This window comes from Ornithorhynchus anatinus, chromosome 2 (genome assembly GCF_004115215.2).
Source record: "Ornithorhynchus anatinus isolate Pmale09 chromosome 2, mOrnAna1.pri.v4, whole genome shotgun sequence".
NCBI lineage: Eukaryota > Metazoa > Chordata > Mammalia > Monotremata > Ornithorhynchidae > Ornithorhynchus > Ornithorhynchus anatinus.
Genome location: NC_041729.1, coordinates 168,735,969 through 168,760,998, shown reverse-complemented (window position 1 = coordinate 168,760,998; position 25,030 = coordinate 168,735,969). Strand labels below are relative to the sequence as shown.

Here is a 25,030-nt window from a genome sequence, read left to right as displayed (position 1 = left end):
GCGCTTACTATGTGCAGAGCACTGTTCTGCCCTTCGCCTACGGGACCCCGTCCCCTTCGAATCAGACGGCTCTCCTCTACCTCGGGGGCCCAGGTTCTTCATCTCATCCGCTTAGTATTGATAATAATAATGATAATGGTGGTATTTGTTAAGCGCTCACTATGCGCAAAGCACTGTTCTAGGCGCTGGGGGGGATACAAGGCGATCAGGCCGTCCCACGTGGGGCTCACGGTTTTAATCCCCATTTTACAGATGAGGGGACCGAGGCCCGGAGAAGTGAAGCGACCTGGCCAAAGTCACCCAGCTGGCAGGCGGCGGCGGCGGCATTAGAACCCACGACCTCTGACTCCCGAGCCCGGCCTCTTTCCGCCGAGCCGCGTTCGCGTCCATCTCCCTCTCTAGCGGCTCGGCTCGCTGGGGGCGGGGGACGCTCCTCCTAATTGCGTTGCGCCGCCTCCTCCCGGCTGCTCGGTACGGTGCCCCGCACGGAGTAAGCGCTCAATAAGTCTCATCAATTAATTTCATATCCGATCATTCATTCAGTCGTATCTATTAAGCGCTTACTGTGCGCGGGGCGCCGCACAGAGCGCTCGGGAGAGCACGAGACAACAATAAACGGCGATATCCCCTGCCTGCAGCGAGTTCGCGGTGGAGAGGCGGGGAGACGGACTTACGAATATATAAAATCACAGACGATATAATAAAATGATGACGGCGTTCGGCAAGCTGCCACCGTGCGCCGAGCGCCGTTCTAAGCGCTGGGACAGACACGACGTGATCAGGTTGCCCCGCGCGGGGCTCACGGTCTCAATCCCCGTCGGGCAGACGGGGGGGACCGAGGCCCAGAGAAGCGAAGCGCCTCGGCCGGCGGACAAGCGGCGGAGCGGGATCGGAACCCAGGCCCGGGATCTTTCCACTAGGCCAGGCCGCTCCTCTGCCTTATCTGAATCTCAATCGCGTACTTGAAACTCCCCGTTTCTTCATCTTGACATCCGCGTCCCCCTCCGGACTGCGAGCCGGGCTCGGGCAGGGGCCGCGGCCGCTAAATCTACGGTACCGTGCCCTCCCGAGCGCTCGGCGCAGTGTTCCGCGCCCCGTAAGGGCTCAGCGTGGCTCGGTGGAAAGAGCGCGGGCTCGAGAGTCGGAGGACGAGGGTTCCGATCCCAGCTCCGCGGCGTCCGATCAGGTCGGACGGCGTCCCCGTCCCGCACGGGGCCCGCTGTCTAGGTATGAAGGGGAATCGGCATCGATCCCGGCACTTAGCGACGACGATAATAATAATGATTATGGTATCCGTGAAGCGCTCGCTCACTACGTGCCGAGCACCGTTCTAAGCGCTGGGGTGGACTCGCGATAATCGGGTTGTCCCACTTTCCGGATGAGGGACCGGAGGCACAGTGAAGTGAATGAGAAGCAGCGTGGCTCAGTGGAGAGAGCACGGGCTTTGCAGTCAGAGGCCGTGGGTTCGAATCCCGGATCTGCCACCCGTCAGCTGGGTGACCGTGGCCGAGTCACTTCACTTCTCTGGGCCTCGGTTCCCTCATCTGGAAAATGGGGATGAAGACCGTGAGCCCCACGTGGGACGACCTGATTCTCCTGTGTCTACCCCAGCGCTTAGAACAGTGCTCTGCACCTAGTAAGCGCTTAACAAATACCAACATTATTATTATGATTAAGTGACCTGCCCCAAGCCACCCAGCTGACAAGCGGCTGAAACGGGATTTGAACCCCTGACCTCGGACTCCCAAGAGAGTCAGACTCCCAACAGAGAAGTCTCAGTTCCTTCAAGTGTAAACTAATAATGATGATAATGATGATAATAATAATAATAATGATAGTGATATTTGTTAAGCGCCGACAATGAGCCGGGCACAGGGAAGCAGCACGGCCTAGTGGCAAGAGCCCGGGCTTGGGAGTCAGAGGGCGTGGCTTCCGTCACCCATCTGTCCGTTCCAAGCGCTTAGTACAGTGCTCTGCACGTAGTAAGCGCTCAATAAGTACTACTGAATGAATAATCCCCCGCTCGGCCACTTGTCAGCCGCGTGATCCGGGGCAAGTCGCTTCTCTTCTCTGGGCCTCGGTTACCCCGTCCGTAAAATGGGGATTGAGGCTGGGAGCCCCACGTGGGACGACCCGATCGCCCTGTGGCCTCCCCCGCGCTCAGGACGGCGCTTTGCACACAGAAAGCGCTTAGCGGATTATTTGGGGAAGCGGCGTGGCTCAGTGGAAAGAGCCCGGGCTCGGGAGTCCGAGGTCACGGGTTCGGATCCCGGTTCAGCCGCTTGTCAGCTGGGTGGCTTCGGGCGAGTCCCTTCACTTCTCTGGGCCTCAGGGACCTCGTCTGTAAAATGGGGACGGAGACCGGGAGCCCCACGTGGGACGACCCGATCGCCTCGTGGCCTCCCCAGCGCTCAGAACGGTGCTCTGCGCATGGTGAGCGCTTAACAAATGCCATAAATATTATCATTACCAACGATAACTGTAACGGTACTGGTTAAGCGCTTATAAGCCACGTGCCAGGCGCCGTGCTAAGCGCATACACGCGAATCGGGCCGGACCCGGTCCCCGCCCCGGGTGGGGCTCGCAGCGTGGCTCAGCGAAGCAACGTGGCTCAGTGGCAAGAGCTGGGGCTCGGGAGTCAGGGGTCACCGGTTCGAATCTTCACCGACTGATTCTTGAGATCAACGGAATCTCGATTCTATTTGGCCGCCACTGTTTCTACGAGACGTTCTTCCCCTCGACCCTGTTTATCGCCACCGTTCCCGTCCGTCCGTCTCCCCCGGTTAGACCGTGAGCCCGTCGGAGGGGAGGAACCACCTCTATCTGTTACCGATCTGTCCGTTCCGAGCGCTCGGTACGGTGCTCTGCACGTAGCAGGCGCTCAGTAAACACTACTGAATCGAATGAACTGAATGAATCCCAGCTCTGCCACCTGCTGGCCGGGCGCCTTCGGGCAACACTTCTCCGGGCCTCAGATGCCTCATCTGTAAAATGGGGATTAATACCGCGAGCCCCAGGCGGGACCACCCGATCGCCCCGTACCCGCCCCCTCCCCGCCCGCCCCCCCCCCCCCGGCCTCGGAACGGCGCTCCGCGCACGGCGAGCGCTTAAAACAGACACCGCCACTGTCGTGCGGCCATCTTCCGGAGGAGGTAACCGAGGCCCAGGGAGGTGAAGAGACTTCACCCGGGAGGCGGGCGGCGGGGCCGGGAGGGGGACGCGGGCCCCCCCCCGACCTCCAGGCCCGGGGTCTCCCCCCGGGAGGCCGCGCCGCGTCCCCCCGGCCCCTCCCCGGCCCGCGGGACCCCCGACCTCTTGACGGGTTCCGTCTGGACGAGGGCGGCATCCAGCATGGCGCTCATCCACAGCTCCGTCTCCTTGCCCGAGTCCGTGCAGAAATAGTAGGTCCGCATGTTGGGGTGGGCAGCCTGATGGCGAACGACACGGGCCATTTCAGCGGCGGGACAGACACCGGCGGCTGGAAAACGAAAGGGACCCCGCTGACCCGCCGTTCTCCCGTCCTGGCTCTTCCCGTCGCCCTATCGCGCGCCTACGGCGTGCGGGGCGCCGGACGCGGCGCTTGGGAGGGCACGGCCCCCGAGCCCCGGCTCCGCCGCTCGGCCGCCGTGCGACCTCGGGAGGGTCGCTTCGCCTCTCCGGGCCCCGGTTTCCTCACCTGGAAAACGGGGACTACGACCGGGAGCCCCGCGCGGGACAACCCGACTGGCCCGTGCCTACCCGGGTGCTGGGAACGGCGCTCGGCACGGAGCAGGCGCTTGGACCGTAAGCCCGTCACGGGGCGGGGACCGTCTCTATCTGTTGCCGGCCTGTACATTCCGAGCGCTCGGTACAGCGCTCCGCGCGTCGTAAGCGCTCGACGAATACTATCCAACGAACCAACGCACGCCATCGGGACCATCATCACGGCGGAACAACCGAGAGACGCGTCCCCCGCCGGCAGGGGACCTAACGGGTAAAACCAGCGGCGACGGCGATAACGGCGTCTGTTAGGCGCCTACTACGTGTCGAGCGCTGTCCCGAGCGCCGGGGGGCGGACGCGACCCCCCCCCAAGATACGACACGTGGGGCTCACAGTCTTAATCCCCATTTCACAGATGGGGCAACTGAGGCCCAGAGAGGTGAAGTGACTTGCCCAAGGGCACAGCAGACAAGTGGCGGAGCGGGATCAGAACCCACGTCCTCTGCCTCCCAAGCCCGGGTTCTCGCCACGAGGCCGCGCTGCTTCTACTGCTACTACTACTACCGCTAACGGTGGGACGTAAGCGCTTACTACGTGCCAAGCACCGGTCTGAGCGCCGGGACAGAGAGAAGGGAATCAACCCCATTTTACAGATGGAGTCGCTGAGGCACGGGGGCGTGAAGTGACTTGCCCAAAGTCACACAGCTGATGAGGATAATAATAATGATAACGTTGGTATCCGTGGAGCGATTACTACGTGCGGGGCGCCGTTCTGAGCGCTGGGGGAGATACAGGGTCATCAGGGCGTCCCACGGGAGGCTCACGGTTAATCCCCATTTCCTGGATGAGGGAACCGAGGCCCAGAGAAGTGAAGTGACTTACCCACCGTCGCCCAGCCGACGGGTGGCGGAGCCGGGATCAGAACCCAAGCCCTCTGACTCCCCAGCCCGGGCCCCTTCCCCCGAGCCACCCGCCGACTTCTTGCTCTCCTGAATCCTCCACCGCTCTTCGTAAGAGCTTCCCCGACGCGGCTGACCGACAGACCGCTCGATCGACGGACGCGCTCCCTCCCGGGACGCGGAAGGAGGGCGCACGGCTCCGTCGGAGACGCAGATACAGAGCGGACCTCCCGGCGGGGAGATCCCGAGACCCGAACAGGAAAACGCCGGACCCTCCGGCGGCCCGGCGCGGCGGGAGCCGCCGTACTTACCAGGCTGGCTCTCGGGGCCGTTTTATAACTCAACGGTATCTGAGTCCGCCGAAAGCAGCTCATGAATCCAAGGAAGGAAACACGTTGGAGAGAATTCGAAACACAAATCACTGTCTTATCGCAGAGGAAACAGATCGCCCAGCCCAAGGGGGGAGGGGAAGAGCCGCCTCGCCGCTCCCGGGAAGACGAAGCGGCCCCGTCGTGGATTTCCGCGGCCCCGGCCTCCCACGGGGCTGTTCTCGGCCCGCTTCTCCTCCCCGCGGCCGGCGCCGGATGGAGCCGCGGCGGGATCTCGACCGCGGGCGGGTCCGGGAGCGCCCGTCGCGGGCGGGCGGGGCCCTCTAACGGACGCCGGCCGGCCTCCCGCCGGCCGGGAGGGAACGGATCTCTCACCTTGAAAGCGTATCTGCGGTGAATGTGATCCTCGGCCGAGAGCATCGCGATCTGGAAACTGGGCAGGAGAATGCTCCCTAAGACCCCCTCTTCCTTTTCATCTAGGAAACGGGGAAGGGACGATGAAATTTCCGCGAACCGCCCAAAATGGCCTCTTCTCCCGGCCCGCCACCCCCGGCGGGGAGTGAGCCAGGCGCTTTCAGATCCCTCCCCACCCGCCCCCCCACCCCCCCCCCCCCCCGGTCGGTCAATCGCCTCTATTATTTAATTCATTCACTCAACGGTATTTACTGAGCGCCTACTACGTGCAGAGCACCGTACTGAGCGCTTGGAACGGACAATTCGGCAACAGATTGAGACGATCCCTGCCCGCTGACGGGCTCACGGTCTAATCGGGGGACAAAAACAAGACAACCTGTTCACGATAAATAGAATCGAGAGGACGTGCGCCTCGTTAACGAAATGAATAGGGTAACGAGTACTTCCCGCGTGCAGAGCTCCGTACCGGGCGGCCGGGAGAGCACGGCACGACGATAAAACGGACACGTACCCCGCCCGACTCGACTCGAATCCCCACGCCTCGACAGGGCTTCGAAGACAGTGTGCCGCCCGGCAAAATAACAACAGTAATGAAGACGACAATAACTGTGATATCTGTGAAGCGTTTACTACGTGCCGGGCCCCGTACTAAGCGGTGGGGTGCACACGAGCAAATGGGGTCGGACGCGGTCCCTGTCCCAGGTTGGGCTCCCGATCCGCGCCCCCGTTTTAAAGATTATTAGTAGTATATTTTTTTTTAAGCGCCTACTATGTGCCCGGCACTGTGCTAAGCTCCGGGGTGGACACAGGTAAATCGGGTTGGACACAGTCCCCGTCCCTCGTGGGGCTCACAGTCTCCATCCCCATGTGAGGGAACCGAGGCCCGGAGAAGTGAAGCGACCTGCCCAGGGTCACGCAGCGGGCAAGCGGCAGAGCCAGGATTAGAACCCGTGACCTCCTGACTCCCAGGCCCGCGCTCTATCCCCTGTGACGGGGGAGGTGAAAAGCGGTGTGGCCTCGTGGCCGGAGCCCAGGCCTGGGAGTCAGAAGGACCTGGGTTCTAATCTCCTTTCAGTCACCCGTCTGCTGTGTGACTTTGGGAGAGCCCCTTCACTTCTCTGGGTCTCAGTTCCCTCAAGTAAAGTGGGAATTAATGATAATAACGACGACGGCGGGGACCGTCTCTGTTACCGACTTGTCCATTCCAAGCGCTCAGTACGGTGTTCTGCCCGTAGTAAGCGCTCGATAAATACCATCGAATGAACGACGGTATCTGTTTAGCGCTTACCACGTGCCGAGCGCCGTTCCAAGCGCCGGGGGAGATACGGGGGTCCATCGGGTCGTCCCACGGGAGGCTCACGGTCTTCATCCCCATTTTACGGATGAGGTCACCGAGGGAGCGAGAAGTGAAGCGACTCGCCCGAAGTCACACAGCTGACGGGTGGCGGAGCCGGGATTAGAACCCATGACCTCGGACTCCCAAGCCCGGGCCCTTTCCCCGAGCCACGCCGCTTAATTCTCGTGGAATTAAGAGTGTGAGCCCCGTGCGGGCCAGGGGCCGTTATCTTACTAATGACCTGTACAGATCCACGATCCTATTGGTTTTCATCGATGCTATCGACGCCCGTCTACTTGTTTCGTTTTGCGTTACTGTCCGTCTCCCCGCTTCTAGGCCGTGAGCCCGTTGGCGGGCAGGGATCGTCTCTCTCCGTGGCCAAATTGTGCTTTCCAAGCGCTTGGCCCAGGGCTCTGCACACAGTAAGCGCTCAATAAATACAACCGAATGAATAACGTGATTCGCCTTTATCTACCCCAGCTCTGCCACTTGTCAGCTGTGTGACTGTGGGCAAGTCACTTAACTTCTCTGTGCCTCAGTTCCCTCATCTGTAAAATGGGAATTAAGACTGTGAGCCCCACGTGGGACAACCTGATTCCCCTATGTCTCCCCCAGCGCTTAGAACAGTGCTCTGCACATAGTAAGCGCTTAACAAATACCAACATTATTATTATTATTATTATTATTATTATCACCCCGGAGCTCAGAACGGCGCTCGGCCCATAGTGGTCGCTCGACGAGTACCGTGATCGCCGTTAATGATTCCGATCGCTGGATGAGGGGACCGAGGCCCAGAGAGGCGAGGTGACTTCCCCGAGGTGGCACGGCAGGCGGGTGGCGGAGCCGGGACCGGAACCCGGGTCCTTCCGGTCTCCCACGGCCCGGGCTCTACCCGCTAGGCCGCCGGGATACACACCGGGCAATCAGGTTCGACGTCCCACGTGGGGCTCACGGTCTCGATCCCCATTTGACAGACGAGGGAACCGAGGCCCAGAGAGGCGGAGCGACCCGTCCGAGGTCACGCGGCAGGCAGGTGGCGGAGCGGGGGTCAGAACCCACGACCTGCCGACCCCCGGCCCCGGGGTCCGTCCACCGGGCCACACCGCCTCTCCCTCTCCCGCTCCTCCGCTCCCTCCGAGGGGTTGGCGGGAAGGGAGAGGGGATTCGCCGTCGGCACTCGGGGACGTCACGGGATTCGCCGACCGCCCTACTCGGCACGGTCCGCTTCGGTTCAGTCGGATTTATTGAGCACTTACTGTGGCCGGAGCACTGTACTGAGCGCTTGGGAGAGCATCACGCAACAGGGAACCCATTCCCTGCCTACAGTGAGCTTACAACGAGGGGAGACAGACGCGAGTACAAATAAATGACAGATGCGCGCAGAAATTATGCCGCGGGACAGGGAGCGGGCGGGGAGAGCGAGACGGGAGCGGGAGAAGAGGAAAAGGGGGGGCTTAGGGCCGGAAGGCCTCCGGGAGGAGGCGGGCCTCCGGTAGGGCTCCGAAGGGAGGGGAGAGGAACCGTCTGTGGGATCTGAGGCGGGAGGGCCTTCCGGGGCCGGAGGCGGGCCGGGGCCCCGGGGGGGGGGGGGGACGAGGGAGGAGGGAGCGGGGGGACGGACGGGGGGCTTCCGAGGAAGGAGGGGGACGGGCACTCGGAAGAGCTAAGGCGCTAGACGGATCGATGGACGGACGGCATCCGCCCAGCGCCCGCTCCGTGCGGAGCCCGGCGCTCGGCGCCCGGGGGGGGACGGTCGAGCGGAGTCGGCAGAGGCGTCCCCACGGACGGGCTCCCTTCACTGCGACGCCGTCGCCTGAACGGCTTCCCCGACGCGTTTGCGGGCGGCCCGTCGGGCTCGCCGGCGTCGGCCTGGATCCCGCTCTGGACGGCCTCCTCGGGCCACGGGCTCTTTCCGGAGAGGGGGCGGAGGCCTCGGAGGCGAAGCGCGCGGCTGGCCCGCTGACGGCCAAACGCCGATCCTCGCCGTCGGCCAAACTGACCCTCTTCCCCTCTCCGAAGCCCTACTGAGAGCTCCCCTCCTCCGGGAGGCCTTCCCACACTCAGCCCTCCCTCTCCCCCACCTTCCGCCCTTCCGCCCTTCCCCTCAGCCCCGTCTTCATTTCTGTACATTATCCATCACCCTCTCTATCCCGTTAAGGGGGTGTATATCTCCTCGATTCAGCGCGGCTCAGCGGCAAGAGCCCGGGCTCAGGAGTCAGAGGTCGCGGGTTCTAATCCCGGCCCCGCCACCCGTCGGCTGTGTGACTTCGGGCGAGTCGCTCCACTTCTCGGTGCCTCAGTGACCTCATCCGGAAGACGGGGATGAGGACCGTGAGCCTCACGTGGGAGGACCCGATCAGCCCGTGTCTAACCCAGAACAGTGCTCTGCACATAGCGGGCGCCTAACGAACACCGACGTTATCGTTTTTATCTTGAGGATGCAGTCTCGTTTTCGTTTCGTTCCGTTTCGCCCCGCCGTCCGTCTCCCCCGCTTGGACCGTGGGCCCGTCGCCCGGCTGTCCGTTCCGAGCGCTCGGTCCGGGGCTCTGCACACAGTAGGCGCCCGACGAATACGACGGAGGGGGCGGATTAACCCCGCCTCGCGCAAAACGCGGCCCATCCGATCTCCGTCCGACCGTCGACGCGGCTTGGGTTTTCCCGTGATCTTCCTCCACACGGTCGAAAGCCCCCCCGGGGGCGGGGACGGCGCCCGCCGACTCCGGCGTACTCTCCCACGTGCTGAGGACGGTGCTCCGCGCGGGGTAGGCTGGGAGCTTCTTGAGGGCGGGGGCGGATCCGCCGACTCTCCCGCCCTCCCGCTGACGTTGCGTACGGTCCCCGGGACCGAGCGGCCCGGGGGTACTTGAGGGGAGGGGGTCGTTCTCCTACCTCGCTCGTGCGCCCTCGCCTCAGCGCTCTGCACCCCGTAGCCCAGAACCCCCGGACTGCAACGACACGTCTACTGACTCCGTCGCGCTGGGCCCAGTCCTCCGCTCTCGGTAGACCGGACGCTCCTCCGGGACAGAGGGGGCCTGTCGACTCCACCGGCCTCTCCGAACGGCGCTCGGCACGGGGCAGACCGGAAGCGCCTCGGGGGCGGCGGCCATCTACTACCGATCCGACCGAGCGCCCGTCAGAGGGCGGGGGCCGTCTCTGTCTGTCACCGGTCTGTCCGTTCCAAGCGCTTGGTACGGTGCCCTGCACAGAGCAAGCGCTCAGTAAATGCCACCGAGGGAACCTACCCCGTATCTACCCCAGCGCTCAGAACAGCGGCCCTGCAGGTAGCAGGCGCTTAACAAATACCGACGTCATTATTATCACCGCTGTTATCTCTCCTGATAATAAAGACGGTGTCTGTGAAGCGCTCGCTATGGGTCAGGCTCCGCTCTAAATGCCGGAGCACTGTTCTGAGCGCTGGACGGTGACGGTATTTGTTAGGCGCCGACTGAGCGCCGTTCTAAGCGCCGGGGTAGACGCGAGGTCGTCAGGTCGTCCCACGTGGGGCTCCCGGTCTGCATCCCCATTTGACGGACGAGGGAACTGAGGCCCAGGGGAGTGAAGCGACTCGCCCACCGGCACCCGGCTGACGGGCGGCGGGGCCGGGATTAGAACCCACCACCTCTGACACCCAAGCCCAGACTCTCTCCGCTAAGCCACGTAGGCGGGCTAGGTGGTCGGGTCGTCCCACGTGGGGCTCACGGTCTCAATCCCGTTTTCGAGACGAGGTGACCGAGGCGCGGAGAATAATAATAGTGACAGACAACGACGGCATCCGTTGATGACGTCGGTATCCGTTGAGCACTCGCCAGGGGCAGAGCGCCGTCCCCAGCGCCGGGGCGGATGCGGGGACGTCAGGTCGTCCCACGTGAGGCTCACGGTCTTCAGCCCCGTCTTCCAGGTGAGGTCACCGAGGCCCAGAGGAGCGAAGCGACTCGCCCCGGATCCCACAGCCGACGGGGGGGGGGGGGGGGGAGCCGGGATCCGAACCCACGACCCCTGACTCCGGAGCCGGGCCTCCCGCCACCGACCCTGGGGTCCTCTCCCCATCGCGTGGGGAGAAGCAGCGTGGCTCAGTGGAAAGAGCACGGGCTCTGGAGTCAGGGCTCGTGAGTTCGAATCCCGGCTCTGCCGCTTGTCGGCCGTGTGACCGTGGGCGAGTCGCTTCACTTCTCCGGGCCTCGGTCCCCTCATCTGTAAAATGGGGACGAAGACCGGGAGCCCCACGTGGGGCGACCCGATTCCCCCGTGTCCACCCCGGCGCTCAGAACGGCGCTCGGCACATAGTGAGCGCTTAACGAATAGCAACATTATTATTCTTCTTATCGCCGGGCCCAGTGTCCCGTGCTCAACGGACGCGGCCCGTCGGCGCCGGCTCCTCCCCCACGCCGGGCTCGAGAAGCCGAGGACGGCGTTCCCGCGTCCGACCGCAGAGGTCCGACGCGGCCGCGGAACGCCGTTCGGACCGGTCTCCGAAACCGGGCGGACGGAAGACGGAGCGCGGTGGGGAACGGGGAGGGGGTCCCCGTCGGGGGTCTAAACCGGGGAATCCGTCGGAAGCGATCCTCCGGGATATCCCTCTCCCGGGCCTCAACAGGTACATTTGGGATCTCGGCCTCGGCCGGGGGCCCGTCCCCTGTCCCTCTGCCTCCGGCGACGGGGTCCGCGCCAACGCGGGGGGCGGAGGGGTGACGATTCCCAAGACCAGGCGCTTTCCCTCCGGACGGCACGCTCGGCACGGCGTTCTGGGCGCTGGGAGAAGGGAGGCGGTGTGGCCCGGCGGGTGGAGCTCGGGCCTGGGAGTTTAAAAACCCGGGCTCTGATCCCAGCTCCAGCACGTCCCTGCGGTGCGACCCGGGACGGGTCACTTGACTTCTCTGTGCCCCAGGTGTCTCGAGGGCAGAACCGTGGCCCGGCGATAACAATCGCCGTAGCGACGGCATCGCCGCAACGATTAAGCAGCGGAGCGACGCGGCTCGGGAGTCGGAGGTCGTGGGTTCGAGTCCCGCCCCGGCCACCCGTCCGCTGCGTGACCGTGGGCAGGTCACTTCACTTCTCTGGGCCTCGGTTCCCTCGTCTGTACCGCGGGGATGAGGACCGTGAGCCTCGCGTGGGACGACGTGACTACCCTGTTATCTACCTCGGCGCTCACAGCGCTGCTCTGCACGTAGTAGGCGCGTAACAGATACCAACATCATCGGTGTCGTTAGCTGTTCTATTATGCCTTCCCCCCTTTCCCTCCGCTCCTCCTCCCCTCCCCATCGGCCCCGACCCCCTCCCTCTCCTCTACCCCCCTCCCCTCCCCACGGCACCTCGTACCTATCTATCGCTCTATTTGTTTTGTTAATGATGTGTCTAGATCTATTCTATTTCTTTATATCAACGCCACGGATGCCCGTCTCCTTGTTTCGTTTAGTCTCCCCCCTTCTAGACCGCGAGCCCGTCGTGGGGCAGGGATTGTCTCCATCCGTTGCCCGACTGTCCGTTCCAAGCGTTTAGTACGGTGCTCTGCACGCAGTAAGCGCTCGGTAAATACGATCGGATGGATGAATGAGACCGTGAGTCCCGGGTGGGACCTGATTACGTACCGACCCCGTGCTCAGTGCAACGCCTGGTGCGTAATAAACACCGCGGCGAGCGGGCGCTCGATAAACACCGCCGACGGACCGGGTCGGGGGATTGAAAGACGCCCGTCCGTACACCCCACGGATCGGAGACCTCCCCCGGCGTTGGTGCGCGGGGGTCATTTCAGAGATCCGGCGATCACCCTCCGGCCCGGAGGCTCGCCGCGGGCGGGGGGGGGGGGGGCGCGTCCGTTTCCCGTTGTCCCGTCCTCTCCCGAGCGCTTAGTACGGCGCCCCGCACGGGGTAGGCGCTCGGGAAATACGACGGACCGAACGGACGAACGCCAAGAGGCTCGATTTGGGATTCTAGCCCATCGCTTTCCTCCCCGGAGCCGACCCGCCGGCCCGCCTGTCCTCCTCCGCCCGAGGTGGGCTAAGCGCGCCGCGGCAGGCGGGGGCGTTGGATGTCCCCGCCCGGGCGGCACCGAGAAAAGAGGACCGTCCGCCCGCCGCCGGGTCCGCCGCTGGGATTTCCGGCGGCCGGACGCCTCCGGCCCCTCCCTCCGAGGCCGGGGCTTCGCCCCTTCCGGGCTGGCTCCCCCTCCCGCCTCGGCGGGCTTCCGTCCGGACGGGCCCCGGGCCCCTCGGCGGCGGCCCGATCTGCTTCCCGTTCCACCGTCCTCTCCCGAACCCTCAGGGCAGTGCCGCGCGCCCTGTCGGCGCTCGGCGGATAGGACCCAGTGACCTGTCCGACTGAACGAGGAGCGGCGTGGCTCGGCGGAAAGAGCCCGGGCTTGGGAGTCGGAGGCCGTGGCTTCTAATCCCGGCTCCGCCACTCATCGGCCGCGTGACTCTGGGCGAGTCACTTCGCTTCTCCGGGCCTCGGTTCCCCCGTCGGGAAAACGGGGACGGAGGCCGTGAGCCCCACGTGGGACAACCGGATTACTCCGTAGCTACCCGGCGCTCAGAACGGTGCTTGGCACGTGGCAGGCGCTTAAGAAATACCAAAATTATTATTGGTGGATGGGGCCCGGGTCTGGGAGTCCCAGGGTCCAGGGTTCTGATCCCGGCTCCGCCACCTGTCCGCCGTGCGACCCCGGGCAGGTCATTTCACTGCCCTGGACCTCCGTGACCGCATCTGCAATGTGGGGATTGAGACTGGGAGCCCTACGCGGGACAGGGACCGTGTCCAACTCAACGGGCTCACGACGGTGACGACGGCGGCGTCCGTGAAGCGCCGACTCCGTGCAGAGCGCCGTTCTAAGCGCCGGAGGGGGTACGAGGCGATCGGGTCGCCCCGCGTGGGGCTCGCAGTCTTCCTCCCCATTTTACAGACGGGGGGAACCGAGGTCCGGAGAAGTCAGAGCGACCTGCCCGAAGTCACCCAGCTGCCGAGAGGCCGGGCCGGCATCTGAACCCACGACCCCCGCCTCCCCAGCCCGGGCTCTTCCCACCGAGCCGGGCCGCTTCTCGTCCAACCCGGCGCCCGGTACGGCGTCCGGCACGCGGTAAGCCCTCGACAGATACCGTCGTGATCACGAGGAACTCCGCGGTAGCGAAAGCCGGGGTTCCACAGGTGGACTGAACCGATCGGGGGGCCGACGAGGACGGTGACGACGACGATGACGGTATCTGGCAGGCGCTCGCTACGTGCACCGCTCCGAGCGCTGGCCGACCCTCCTCCTCCCCCCCACCCGTCCCACCGTAGCGAGCTTCCACCCCGCTGCAGAACCCGACCCGGGCCACCGTGGGGTTAATAACGAATGATTATTAAGAATTAATAACAACTGTGCTAGCGGAGCCCCGCCCGCGGAGGGAAAGAGGGCGGGAGGAGGGGACGCACTCACCTCTGTAGTAGAAGAGGCAGAGGTCCGACAGCACGAACCAGCGTTTCTTCCACAGCTTCATCCCCGTGCTGTCCTGCGGGACGTCGACACGCGGTCAGAACGCCCGCGGCCCGTCGGCCGACGAACCCGCGGGCGGACGCCGGGACCGGGCGGGGGAAGCGAGGGGCTCCGTCTGGCCCGGCCCGGGCCTCCGGGGGAGACCGGCCCCCGGGCGGACCCACCCACGGCCGGCAGCGGGTTAAACCAGGCGGGAAAGGGAGCCTCCTGTCAGTCGACGGCATTTACCGCGCGCTTGCCGCGTGCGGAGCAACTCTGCTAAGCGCTTGGGAGAGTCTAACAGTACAAGAACTACACCGGTATTTACTGAGCGCTCATCGCGGGCCAAGCGCCGGGGCGGAGGCGAGCAAGCCGGGCCGGACACGGTCCCCGTCCCACGCGGGGCCCACGGTCTCCATCCCCGTTTTACAGAGGAAGAAACCGAGGCCCAGAGAAGCGAGGGGACTGGCCCGAGGGTCACGCGGCGGACGAACGGCAGAGCCGGGACTGGGATACGACAACAGAAGAGACCCATTCCCTGCCCACAGAGAGCTTACGGTCCAGAGGGGGACACGGACACCAACGGAAATAAACGAGCCAAGGTGAGTTCCGGCACGTGGCGGTTGAGGGGAATTCTGCCTCGTGTCCGGAGGGAGAGCCGGGCGGTGGCCGGACACGGACGCCGGGGGGACGTGGCTGGGGGCGAAGGACACGTTCCCGGCCCGCGACCAGCCGACGGCCCGGAGGATATCGATAGATATAAGGAAATCACAGGCACGGAAGAGGCAGATAGCGATAGAAATGAAGAAATTCCAGGCACGGGCGTAAGCGGCGTGGGGCCGGGACGGGGGACGGATAAAGGAGCGGGCGAGGGCGACGCAGAAGGGGGTGGGAGAAGAGGAAAGAGGGTGCCGCCGGGGACAGGCCTCTTGGAGGAGACGGGCCTCCGGGAGGGCTCCGAAGCGCGGGAGGGCCATCGTCCGTCGGACGAGAGGAGGGAGGGCGATCCAGGCCGGGGGCGGGACTCGGGCGAGGGGTCGGCGGCGAGACGGGCGACACGGAGGCACGGCGAGGAGGGCGGCATCGGGGGAGCCAAGCGCGCGGGCCGGGGTGGAGCTGGAGAGCAGGAAGGGGCGAGGAGGTCGAGGGCTTTGAAGTCAACGGCGAAGGGCTTCGGTTTGGCGGACGGGCTCTCCGAGGAGCGGGCAGACACGTCGCCGACGTCTCTGCAGACCAATGACGCGGCAGCGGAGCGAGGTACGGACCGGAGGGGGGAGGGACAGGAGGTCGGGAAGTCCGCGGAGAGGCCGACGCCGTGACCCGGGCGGGAAGGGACGCGGGACGGCACCGACGTGGGAGCCGTTCGGACGGGGAGGAAGGGGCGGACCTCAGCCGTTTTCCGAAGGTGGGGCCGCCGGGATTCAGGGGTGGATCGAACGCGCGGCTCGAACGAGGGAGAAGTCAAGGGTGACGGCCGGGTGGCGGGCCCGTAGGACGGGAAGGACGGCGGGGAAGCCGGGGGACGACGGGGTTCGGGTGGGAAGACGAGGAGCTCAGTTTCGGACTCGTTAAGTTCGAGATGAGGGGAGGGCACCCGAGCAGAGACGCCCCGAAGGCAGGAGGAGACGCGAGACGGCAGAGGAGGAGAGAGATGGGGGCCGGAGAGGGAGATTCGGGGACCATCCGCACAGAGGTGACGGCCGAAGCCGTGGGAGCGGGTGAGTTCTCCGAGGGAGCGGGTGAAGACGGAGAACGGAACGGAAGGGGACCCGGAACTGAGAGCCTTATATACTTCTTCCTCCTACTCCCCGGACCGGAAGCTCATTCTGGACGGTGAACACGTCTCCTCGGCCCGTGCTCTAGCCACTGCGCTTATCCCGCGCCGGGCCCCGTACTGAGCTCTGGGGTAGATATGAGGTCGTGACGTTGGACGCGGTCCCCGTCCCACACAGGGCTCGCCGTTTTCGTCCCCATTTGACGGGGGGGGGGGGGGGGGGGGCCTGCGGCCCAGAGAAGGGAAGCGACTCGCCCGAGGTCGCACAGCGGACAGGCGGCGAAGGTCGGAACCCGGGTCCCTCTGACCCCCGGGCCCGGGCCGCTTCTCCCGGGGGTCAGGAGACCCGGGCCCCGACCCCGACTCCGTCACCGGCCCGCTGCGGGACCGGGGGCAGATCACGTCACTTCTCCGGGCCTCAGTCCCCTCCTCTGCAAAATCACCCCCTTCCCCCTTAGACCACAAGCCCCGAGCGGGCCGGGGGCCGGGTCTGATCGCGACGGCGCTCGTTAAGCGCTTACGACGTGCCAGGCACCGTTCCACGCGCTGGGGCGGATACGAGGTAGTCCGGTCGGACCCAGTCCCTGGCCCGCGTAGGGCTCGCAGCCTTAACGCCCATTTGACGGACGAGGTGACCGCGGTGCAGAGAAGCGAGCCGACTCGCCCGAGGTCACACGGCAGACCGGCGGCGGACCCGGGATTAGAACCCGTGACCTCCCGACTTCCAGGCCCGGCTCTATCCGCTAAGCCACGCTGCTCCGTCGCTTGGCTCTGGTCCCGGCTCTGGACGACGTCGGGCAAGTCGTTTAACTTCTCCGTGCCTCAGTTTCCCCATCTCTCGGCGGGAACTGAAGACTGAAGACTTCCTCTGAGCCCCGAGTGGGGCAGGGACGGATCCGCAACCTGATTTTTCCATATCGGCTCCGGGGCTCGAGGCAGACACCACCGGCACGGTCATCGCGGCCGCCGTGAGAACGGGCGTTAGAAAGAGCGGGAGGGCCCGGAATTTGAGCCGAGTTCGACGGCCCGACCGTTTCCGTCGGCATCTGGTTTTCTTTTCAGCGACCCTCCAACTCCCTGGGGGCGGCGGCCCTCGAGGACTCTCAGACCCGAATTCCACCGGACGGAAACTCGGCGCGACCGAACGAATCCGTGTACGAATGGATGAATCCGGCATTTCAAACGGGGCTCTCTCTCTCGCTGGAGGACCGTGAAGGGTCCTCGGCCTCCGCGGAGAGAGGGAGATGGGGGGGGGAGGGGAGGGGAGGGAGAGAGGAGGGAGGGGGCGGGGGGGGTGGGAGAGGGAGAGAGGGAGAGCGCGCGTGGGGGGGGGGGCGCGTCGATCCCCGGGGAACACCCCGGCTCGACCCAGCGGCCGGGTGGAGGCGGGAGACGGGGGAAACCGGGTCTCGCGACGGTTCCGGGTCCGACCCCCGGCTCCGTCCCACCCCGGCGCGGCCGGTCTCGCCCGGGCCGGATCCCCGCCGCACAACTCCGCCGCGGGGCGGGGGCGGGGAGGGGTCCCGCGCTCGCCCCGGCGCTTAGGACGGCGCTCGGGCACACAGTAAGCGCTCCATAGATGCCGCTGAATGAATGAGTGAGTGAGTGAGTGAAAGGGGCGGGGAAGGTGAGGGGCAGGAGACTGAAGCCCGGCGTGCGTGTGAGGGGAAGCGGCGCGGCTCGGTGGCAAGAGCCCGCGCTTCGGAGTCAGAGGTCATGGGTTCGATTCCCGGCCCTGCCGCTCGTCAGCCGTGTGACCGCGGGCGAGTCACTTCCCTCCCCCGGGCCTCAGTTGCCTCATCCGTAAAATGGGGGTTAACCGTGAGCCTCACGGGGGGGACGACCCGATGACCCTGCACCTCCCCCGGCGCTTAGAACGGTGCTCCGCCCGTAGTAAGCGCTTAACGGATACCGACGTTATCATTATTATCTGTGCCCGCGTGCGTCTGTGCGCGTCTACGTACGTGTACCGTTTTCTCCCATCGGCCTCTGCGGTGACCTCGACCGGTCAGGCCGACGCGCTCCTCCGCCGGTCCCCAGGGCTATTTATCGTGATTCCGCTATCTTGCTTTGGTCCGTCCGCCTCCCCCGATCGGACTGTGAGCCCGTCGTCGGGCAGGGACCGTCCCTCTCTGTTGCCGGACCGTCCATTCCCAGCGCTCAGTACAGTGCTCCGCCCGTAGCGAGCGCTCAATAAATACGACCGAATGACTCTTTTCCCTTCCCTTCCCTTTCCCCTCTCCCTTCCCTCCCTTCCTTCCTCTCTTTCTCTCTCTCACACACCCACATTTGTGCAAGGGGTGGGAAGGAGGTTCGTTCGTTCATTCAACGGTATTTACCGAGCGCTTACCCCGTGCGGAGCACTGTACTAAGCGCTCGGAGAGTACGATTCGGCAACAGATGGAGACGATCCCCGCCCAGTAATCGGCTCCCAGTCTAAACGGAGGTCGGGGGCGCTTTGGACCACGCCCCCGACCGAAAAGTCCTCCTGCGTGACTCGCCGACACCTAGATGTTAAAAGAGTTGGCGGCATCCCGGGCCTGGAGTAATAATACTGCTTATTACGGTACTTGTTAAGCGCCTAACTATGTGCAGAGCGCCGTTCTGAGCGCTGGGGGAGATACCGGGTAATCAGAGTGTCCCACGCGGGGCTCCCATTTTTCAATCCCCCTTTTTACAGACGAGGTCACCGAGGGCCAGAGAAGTTAAGTGACTTAATAACGATGATAACGTTGGTATTTGTTAAGCGCTCACTATGTGCAGAGCACCGTTCTAAGCGCCGGGGGAGATACGGGGTCCTCGTGAGGCTCACGGTCTTCATCCCCATTTTCCAGAGGAGGGAACCGAGGCCCAGAGAAGTGAAGCGACTCGCCCGCGGTCACCCGGCGGACGAGTGGCGGAGCCGGGAGTCGAACTCACGACCTCTGACCCCCAGGCCCGGGCTCTTTTCCCTAAGCCCCGCTGCTTCTCGGAAGTCACGAGGGCCCGGGTTCCCATCCCGGCTCCGCCGCTTGTCTGCCCATTAGACCGCGAGCCCGTCGGAGGGCAGGGACCGTCTCTCATCTGCTGCCGATCCGTCCATTCCAAGCGCTCGGTACAGCGCTCCGCACACAGCGGGCGCTCGCTAAATCCTACCGAATGAATGAATGAATGAATGAATGAATGAATGCTGGGTGACCCCGGGCAAGTCGCTTCGCTTCTCTGGGCCTCGGTTCCCTCATCCGTCCGACGGGGACGGAGACCGTGAGCCCCACGGGGGACGCGGACCGCGTCCAACCCGACGAGCCGGTATCGGACCCGGCGCTCGGTACGGCGCCTGGCGCGTAGGAAGCGCTTATCGAGAGGCTTCTCCGACCGGAAGGGGCACGGGGGAGGTGTGCCCGGGCGATAAGAGAAGCGGCGTGGCTCAGCGCAAAGAGCAGGGGCTTAGGGGTCGGGGGTCACGGGTTCTAATCCCGGCCGCGCCGCCTGTCAGCTGCGTGACTCGGGGCACGTCGCTTCGCTTCTCGGTGCCTCGGAGGACCCCGTACCTCCCCCGGGGCTTCGAACAGCGCTCGGCACACGGTAGGCGCTCCGCAGACACCGACGTTATCATTATTATTTTTATCTGAGAGTCTTCCGTCAGAAATCAGCGAGAACGGACTCCAGGAGGCCGGGAGGGGAGATGAGCGACAGCTCCGGGTAGACGACCGACCCGGATCCCGGGTCACGCCCCCCGCCCCGGCCTCCCGGCGGGATCCCCCCGGGGGGGGGGCCCGGTCAGCCCCGCGAGGGGCAGCGGGACGCCGCGGGGAGAGTCCGGGCCCGGGGGTCGGAGGTCGGAGGTCACGGGTTCTGATCCCGGCTCCGCCACCCGTCTGCTCCGTGACCCCGGGCGAGTCGCTTTATTTTTCCGGCCCTCGGTTCCCTCACCTGGAAGACGGGGACCGTGCTCAACCCGGTCTGCCTGTATCCACCCGGCGCTCAGTACGGTGCCCGGCGCACGGTAAGCCCTCAACCAATACCGTAATCATAATCACCATCATGCTAGACGGCTGGCTCTCTTTGGAACCGCCCTCCCCCCTTTTTTTTTGTAACGGCGCCTGTAAACGGGCCGAGGTAGAGAATGCGACGGTTTTATTCTCCCGTTGTCCTCTCCCCTTTTAGACCGTGAGCCCGGTGTGGGCGGGGATCGTCTCTGTGGCTGAATTGTACCGTCCGAGCGCTCGGTACAGTGCCCTGCACACAGTAAGCGCTCAGTAAATATGACCGAATGAATGGAAACAGAAAACTGGAGGCTCCTAGCACTTACGTCCACATCTGTCACTTATTTTAGTGTCTCTCTCCCGCTCCAGACTGTGAGCTCTTGGTGGGCAGGGCCCGTGTTTGCCCACTCTGTTTTCTTGTTTTGTTGCGCAGGTATCTAGAATTCTATTTATTTATATTGACGCTACTGTGGCCCGTTTACTCGTTTCGATGTCTGTCCCCCCCCTTACTAGACCGGAAACCCGCCGTGGGCGGGGATTATCTCTCTTTACTGCTGAACTGTGATAATGATAATAATGCTGGCATTTGGTAAGCGCTTACTATGCGCAGAGCACCGTTCCAAGCGCTGGGTAGACCCAAGGGAATCAGGCTGTCTCACGTGGGGCTCACGTTCTCAATCCCCATTCTACAGATGAGGGAACTGAGGCCCAGAGAAGCGAAGCGAACCCGTCACTTGTACTTTCCAAGCGCTCAGCACAGTGCTCCGCACACAGGAAGCGCTCAGTAAATACCATCGAACGAATGAACGGAGAGTAAGCGTTATCGGTCAGGCGGTCAGTGGTACTTATTTTTAATACCCTGTTTATGTCGTTAATGAGGCGTCCACCCCCCTATATCGTGATCAGGTTGTCTTGTTTCTGTCCGTCCGTCTCCCCCGATTAGAGTGTGAGCCCGTCGTCGGGCAGGGACCGTCTCTATCTGTCGCCGAACTGGACATTCCAAGCGCTTGGTACGGTGCTCTGCACACGGTGAGCGCTCGAGAAACACTACGGAATTCATCGAGCACTTTTTGGGTGCAGAGACTGGCCTAAGCTCTTGGGAGGGGCCGACGCGACACTATACGCAGACGGTAGAGAGTGTGTCTGTTTTACTGCTGCTGTAGGGTACCCCCCCGAGCGCTCAGTACAGCGCTCTGCACACGGTCAGCGCTCAGTGAACACGGCCGAACGGAAGACCGTGAGCCCCACGTGGGACAACCCGATCGAGTCTCCCCACCGGTGCTTAGTGCCGCGCTCTGCGCACAGTGAGCGCTCGGTAAATACGACCGAATGAATTCAGCTACCCCGTACTCTCCCAGGTGCTCAGTACAGTACTCGTCCCGCATTAAACGCTCAATACGTAAGACCGATCGATCGATCGATCGATCGATCGATCTCAGAGGGTCCCAGGGCCCACCCTGACGGCTCCGGCCGGGACGACCGAGGTCGGGCGGCCGCTCGCCGGCCTTTCCCTTCAGACCCTCGACCCCCTCCGGCCCGGTCTAATAATGTCGGTGCTCGTTAAGCGCTCACTATGTGCAGAGCACTGTTCTAAGCGCTGGGGGAGATACAGGATAAGCATGCTGTCCCACGTGAGGCTCACAGTTAATCCCCGTTTTACGGATGAGGTCACTGAGGCACAGAGAGGCGAAGTGCGGTTTAGGGGATCCGGTCCGGGTCTGAGGGTCGTGAGGTCATCTGGTGGCAGACGGGGGTCACGCGTCCACTCGTTCGTGGGAGAAGCAGCGTGGCTCAGCGGAAAGAGCCCGGGCTCCGGAGTCAGAGGTCATGGGTTCGAGTCCCGGCTCGGCCACCCGTCGGCCGTGCGACCGCGGGCGGGTCACTTCACTTCTCCGGGCCTCGGTTCCCTCGTCCGTAAAATGGGGATTAAGAGCGCGGGCCCCACGTGGGACGACCCGACTCCCCCGCGTCCACCCCAGCGCTTAGAACGGTGCTCTGCACGTAGTAAGCGCTTAATAATAATGTTGGTACTGCTCAACAGACACCGACATTGTTATAGTGCGTACTGAGCGCCCACTAGGCGCAGAGCGCCGGACCGAGCGCTCGGATAGGGACAACTGGGCCACAGAGAGAGTTGCCCCGAGGGGTCCATCCGGCGACTCCATGCGGCAACTCAGACGGTCCCCGTCTGTGTGACGGGGCTCGGGGCGGGGGAGCTGGGGGTCGGGAGACGGTCGGTCAGTCGGCCGTATTCACTGAGCGCTTACTGTGTGTGCCGAGCACTGTCCTGAGTGCTTGGGAGAGTATGATATTCACTCATTCATTCATTCACTCACTCACTCACTCACTCACTCAATCCTACTGAAGCAGCGTGGCTTCGTGGCCAGAGCTGGGACTGCAGAGTCAGAGGTCGTGGGTTCTAATCCCGTCTCCGCCGGGTGACCTCGGGCAAGCCGCCTCACTTGGCCGGGCCTCAGTTCCCCCGTCTGTAAAACGGGGGTTAAGACTGCGAGCCCCACGTGGGACGACCCGATCGCCTTGCATCTACCCCGGCGTTGGGAACGGTGCCCGGCACTCGGGAAGCCCTTAACGGATACCATCGTGAGGTTACCGTTCGTTAAGCACTTACAGCGCGCAGAGCTCTGGGCTGAGTGCTCGGGAGGCTGCGGTACGACGACGCTGGTATTGGTTAAGCGCTCGCTAGGTGCCCGGCACCGCCCCGGCCGCTGGGGGAGATACCGGGTCACCGGGCCGTCCCCCGTGAGGCTCACGGTTAATCCTCGTTTTCCAGACGAGGTAACCGAGGCCCAGAGGAGTGAGGTGACTCGCCCACGGTCACGGCGCCGACAAGGGGCGGAGCCGGGATCCGAACCCCCGACCCCCGGCTCCCAGGCCCGGGCTCTCGCCGCCGAGCCTCGCTGCTCCTCTCACCCACCCATCCCCTCGACCGCGTCCATTCGGCGCTCACCACGTGCAGGGCGCCGTACCGGGCGACGGACGGATCCGGGCTCTCCCCACAGCGACCTCACGGTCCGCGGCGGGAGGCGCTCATTAACGGAACTACGCACTCGTTCATTCGACAGTATCTACCGAGCGCTTACTGTGGGCAGAGCACCGTCCCGAGCGCTCGGGACGGCCAGGTCGGCAACGGAGAGAGGCGATTCCCGCCCCCCGACGGGCTCACGGTCTAGCTGGGGGAGCCGGACGGACCAAGACGGGAGCAAAATGGCGTTTAGGGACAGAGGCGGCGAGGGGTTGGGAGGAGGGAGGATTTAAAGGAGCGAGTCAGGGCGACGCGGAAGGGGGTGGGGGAAGAGGAGAGGCCCCCCGAGAGGGGCGGACGGTCCCCCGCGCGCCCCCAACCGCCCCGCCTCCGTTTCCCTCCCGGCGCCGGTGGCCGCGACCGCGCGACCACCGCCCCCCCCCCCCCGCCCCCCCGGCCCCGGGGGGCGACGGCCCGGTCGGGGCCGGCCCCGGACGCCCCCCTCGCCCGGGGAAGGGGAAGAGGAAAGGGGGTACCTGCTTGTAGAGCCAACCTCGTCTGACCACGGGGGCGTTAGGGTTCCGTTTGATGGAGTTGGACCTCTTCCCGAAATTATGAACCTTTTTGGAAGACCGGGATGACTGGATGGACGAAATCGGTTAGAAAATGCAGGGTTAGCGGGCGTGGACGCGTCCGGCTCGGGGCCCCCGCCCCGCCCGCCCGCCCGCCCGCCGCGTCGGCCCGCCCGCCCGCCCGCCCGCCCCCCCGGGAGAGGGAGCGCCCGCCGCGCTCGGCCGTCCCGTCCCGTCCCGTCCCGTCCCCACATCCGCTTCGCCGTTTCGGCCGTTTCACAGGGAAGCGGCGCGGCTCGGTGGAGAGAGCCCGGGCTTCGGAGTCGGAGGCCACGGGTTCGAACGCCGGGGCTCCGCCGCCCGGCGGCTTTGGGGCTCTGGGCGAGTCGCGTCGCTTCTCCGGGCCCCAGTGACCTCACCCGTAGATCGGGGATTGACCGTGAGCCTCACGTGGGACGGCCTGATCACCCCGTCTCTACCGCGGCGCTCAGAACAGGGCTCTGCACGCAGTAAGCGCTTAAATATCTGAGGAGGAGCTCACTGGAAAGAGCTCACTGGGCGTCAGAGGTCATGGGTTCGAATCCCCGCTCCGCCACTTTATCTATCAGCTGGGCGACTCTGGGCGAGTCACTTCACCTCTCGGGGCCTCAGCGACCTCATCTGGGAAACGCGGATGAAGACCGGGAGCCCCACGTGGGACGGCCCCACTCGCCCGTGTCTACCCCAGCGCTCAGAACGGTGCTCGGCACGTAGTGAGCGCTTAACGGACGCCGTTATTATTATTATTATTATTATTATTATTATTACTTCTTATCCTCCGAACTCTGCCGGCCAGGACCCGGCGGGAGGGTCCAAGGGGCTTCGGGTCCTACCTGATGATCCTCTATCCGCTCCCGACGCTTCACACGGTGTCGGGCCCCGACTGAGCGCTCGTTAGAAGCAGCGTGGCCTAGTGGCTAGAGCCCGGGCCCGGGGGTCAGAAGGACCTGGGTTCTGATTCCCGGCTCTGTCGCTCGTCTGCGGGGCAAGTCGCTTCACTGCTCCGTGCCTCGGTTCCCTCCCCCGGAAAATGGGGACTGAGACGGCGAGCCCCACGTGGGACGGGGACTGCGTCCGACCCGATTTGCCCGTATCCGCCCCGGCGCTTAGTACAGTGCCCGGCGCACGGCGAGCGCTTAACGAGCGCCACAATTACTAAGAGAGGCGGCCCGGCCCGGTGGCGAGAGCGCGGGCTTGGGAGTCGGAGGATTTGGGTTCCGATCCCGCTCCGCCACTCTTCTGCTGCGTGACCTCGGGCGAGTCGCTTCGCTTCTCCCGGCTCCGCCACCCGTCGGCTGGGTGACTTTGGGCAAGCCACTTCGCTCCTCTGGGCCTCGGTTCCCTCGTCTGGAAAACGGGGATGAAGACCGCGAGCCCCACGTGGGACAACCCGATTACGTGCATCCACCTCATTGCTGAGAACGGTGCTTGGCACGTAATAAGCGTTTAGAACAGAGAAGCGGCGCGGCCCAGTGGGAAGAGCCCGGGCGGAGGAGTCGGGGTCACGGGTTCTAACCCCGGCTCCGCCACCCGTCGGCTGGGCGACTTCGGGCAAGCCGCCCCCCGGGGCCTCAG

At 64.5% G+C, this 25,030-nt stretch overlaps 1 protein-coding gene across 11 annotated transcripts in view; it reads right to left on the bottom strand.

Moving 5' to 3' along the window:
- PLEKHA5 (pleckstrin homology domain containing A5) overlaps positions 1 to 25,030 on the bottom strand; it is a 179,494-nt gene that overhangs the window by 64,384 nt on the left and 90,080 nt on the right. For 7 of the 11 annotated variants that reach the window (XM_029053569.2, XM_039911256.1, XM_039911258.1 and 4 more), the window contains 4 exons: positions 23,381 to 23,485; positions 14,087 to 14,159; positions 5,304 to 5,404; positions 3,313 to 3,428 (listed from right to left, as the gene is read on the bottom strand). In XM_029053569.2, the coding sequence (XP_028909402.1) occupies positions 3,313 to 3,428; positions 5,304 to 5,404; positions 14,087 to 14,159; positions 23,381 to 23,485 (395 nt within the window). Of the gene's footprint in view, positions 1 to 3,312; positions 3,479 to 4,910; positions 4,969 to 5,303; positions 5,405 to 14,086; positions 14,160 to 23,380; positions 23,486 to 25,030 lie in introns of those variants that run through there. The other 4 variants (XM_039911257.1, XM_039911264.1, XM_039911262.1 and 1 more) reach the window with 3 other exon arrangements.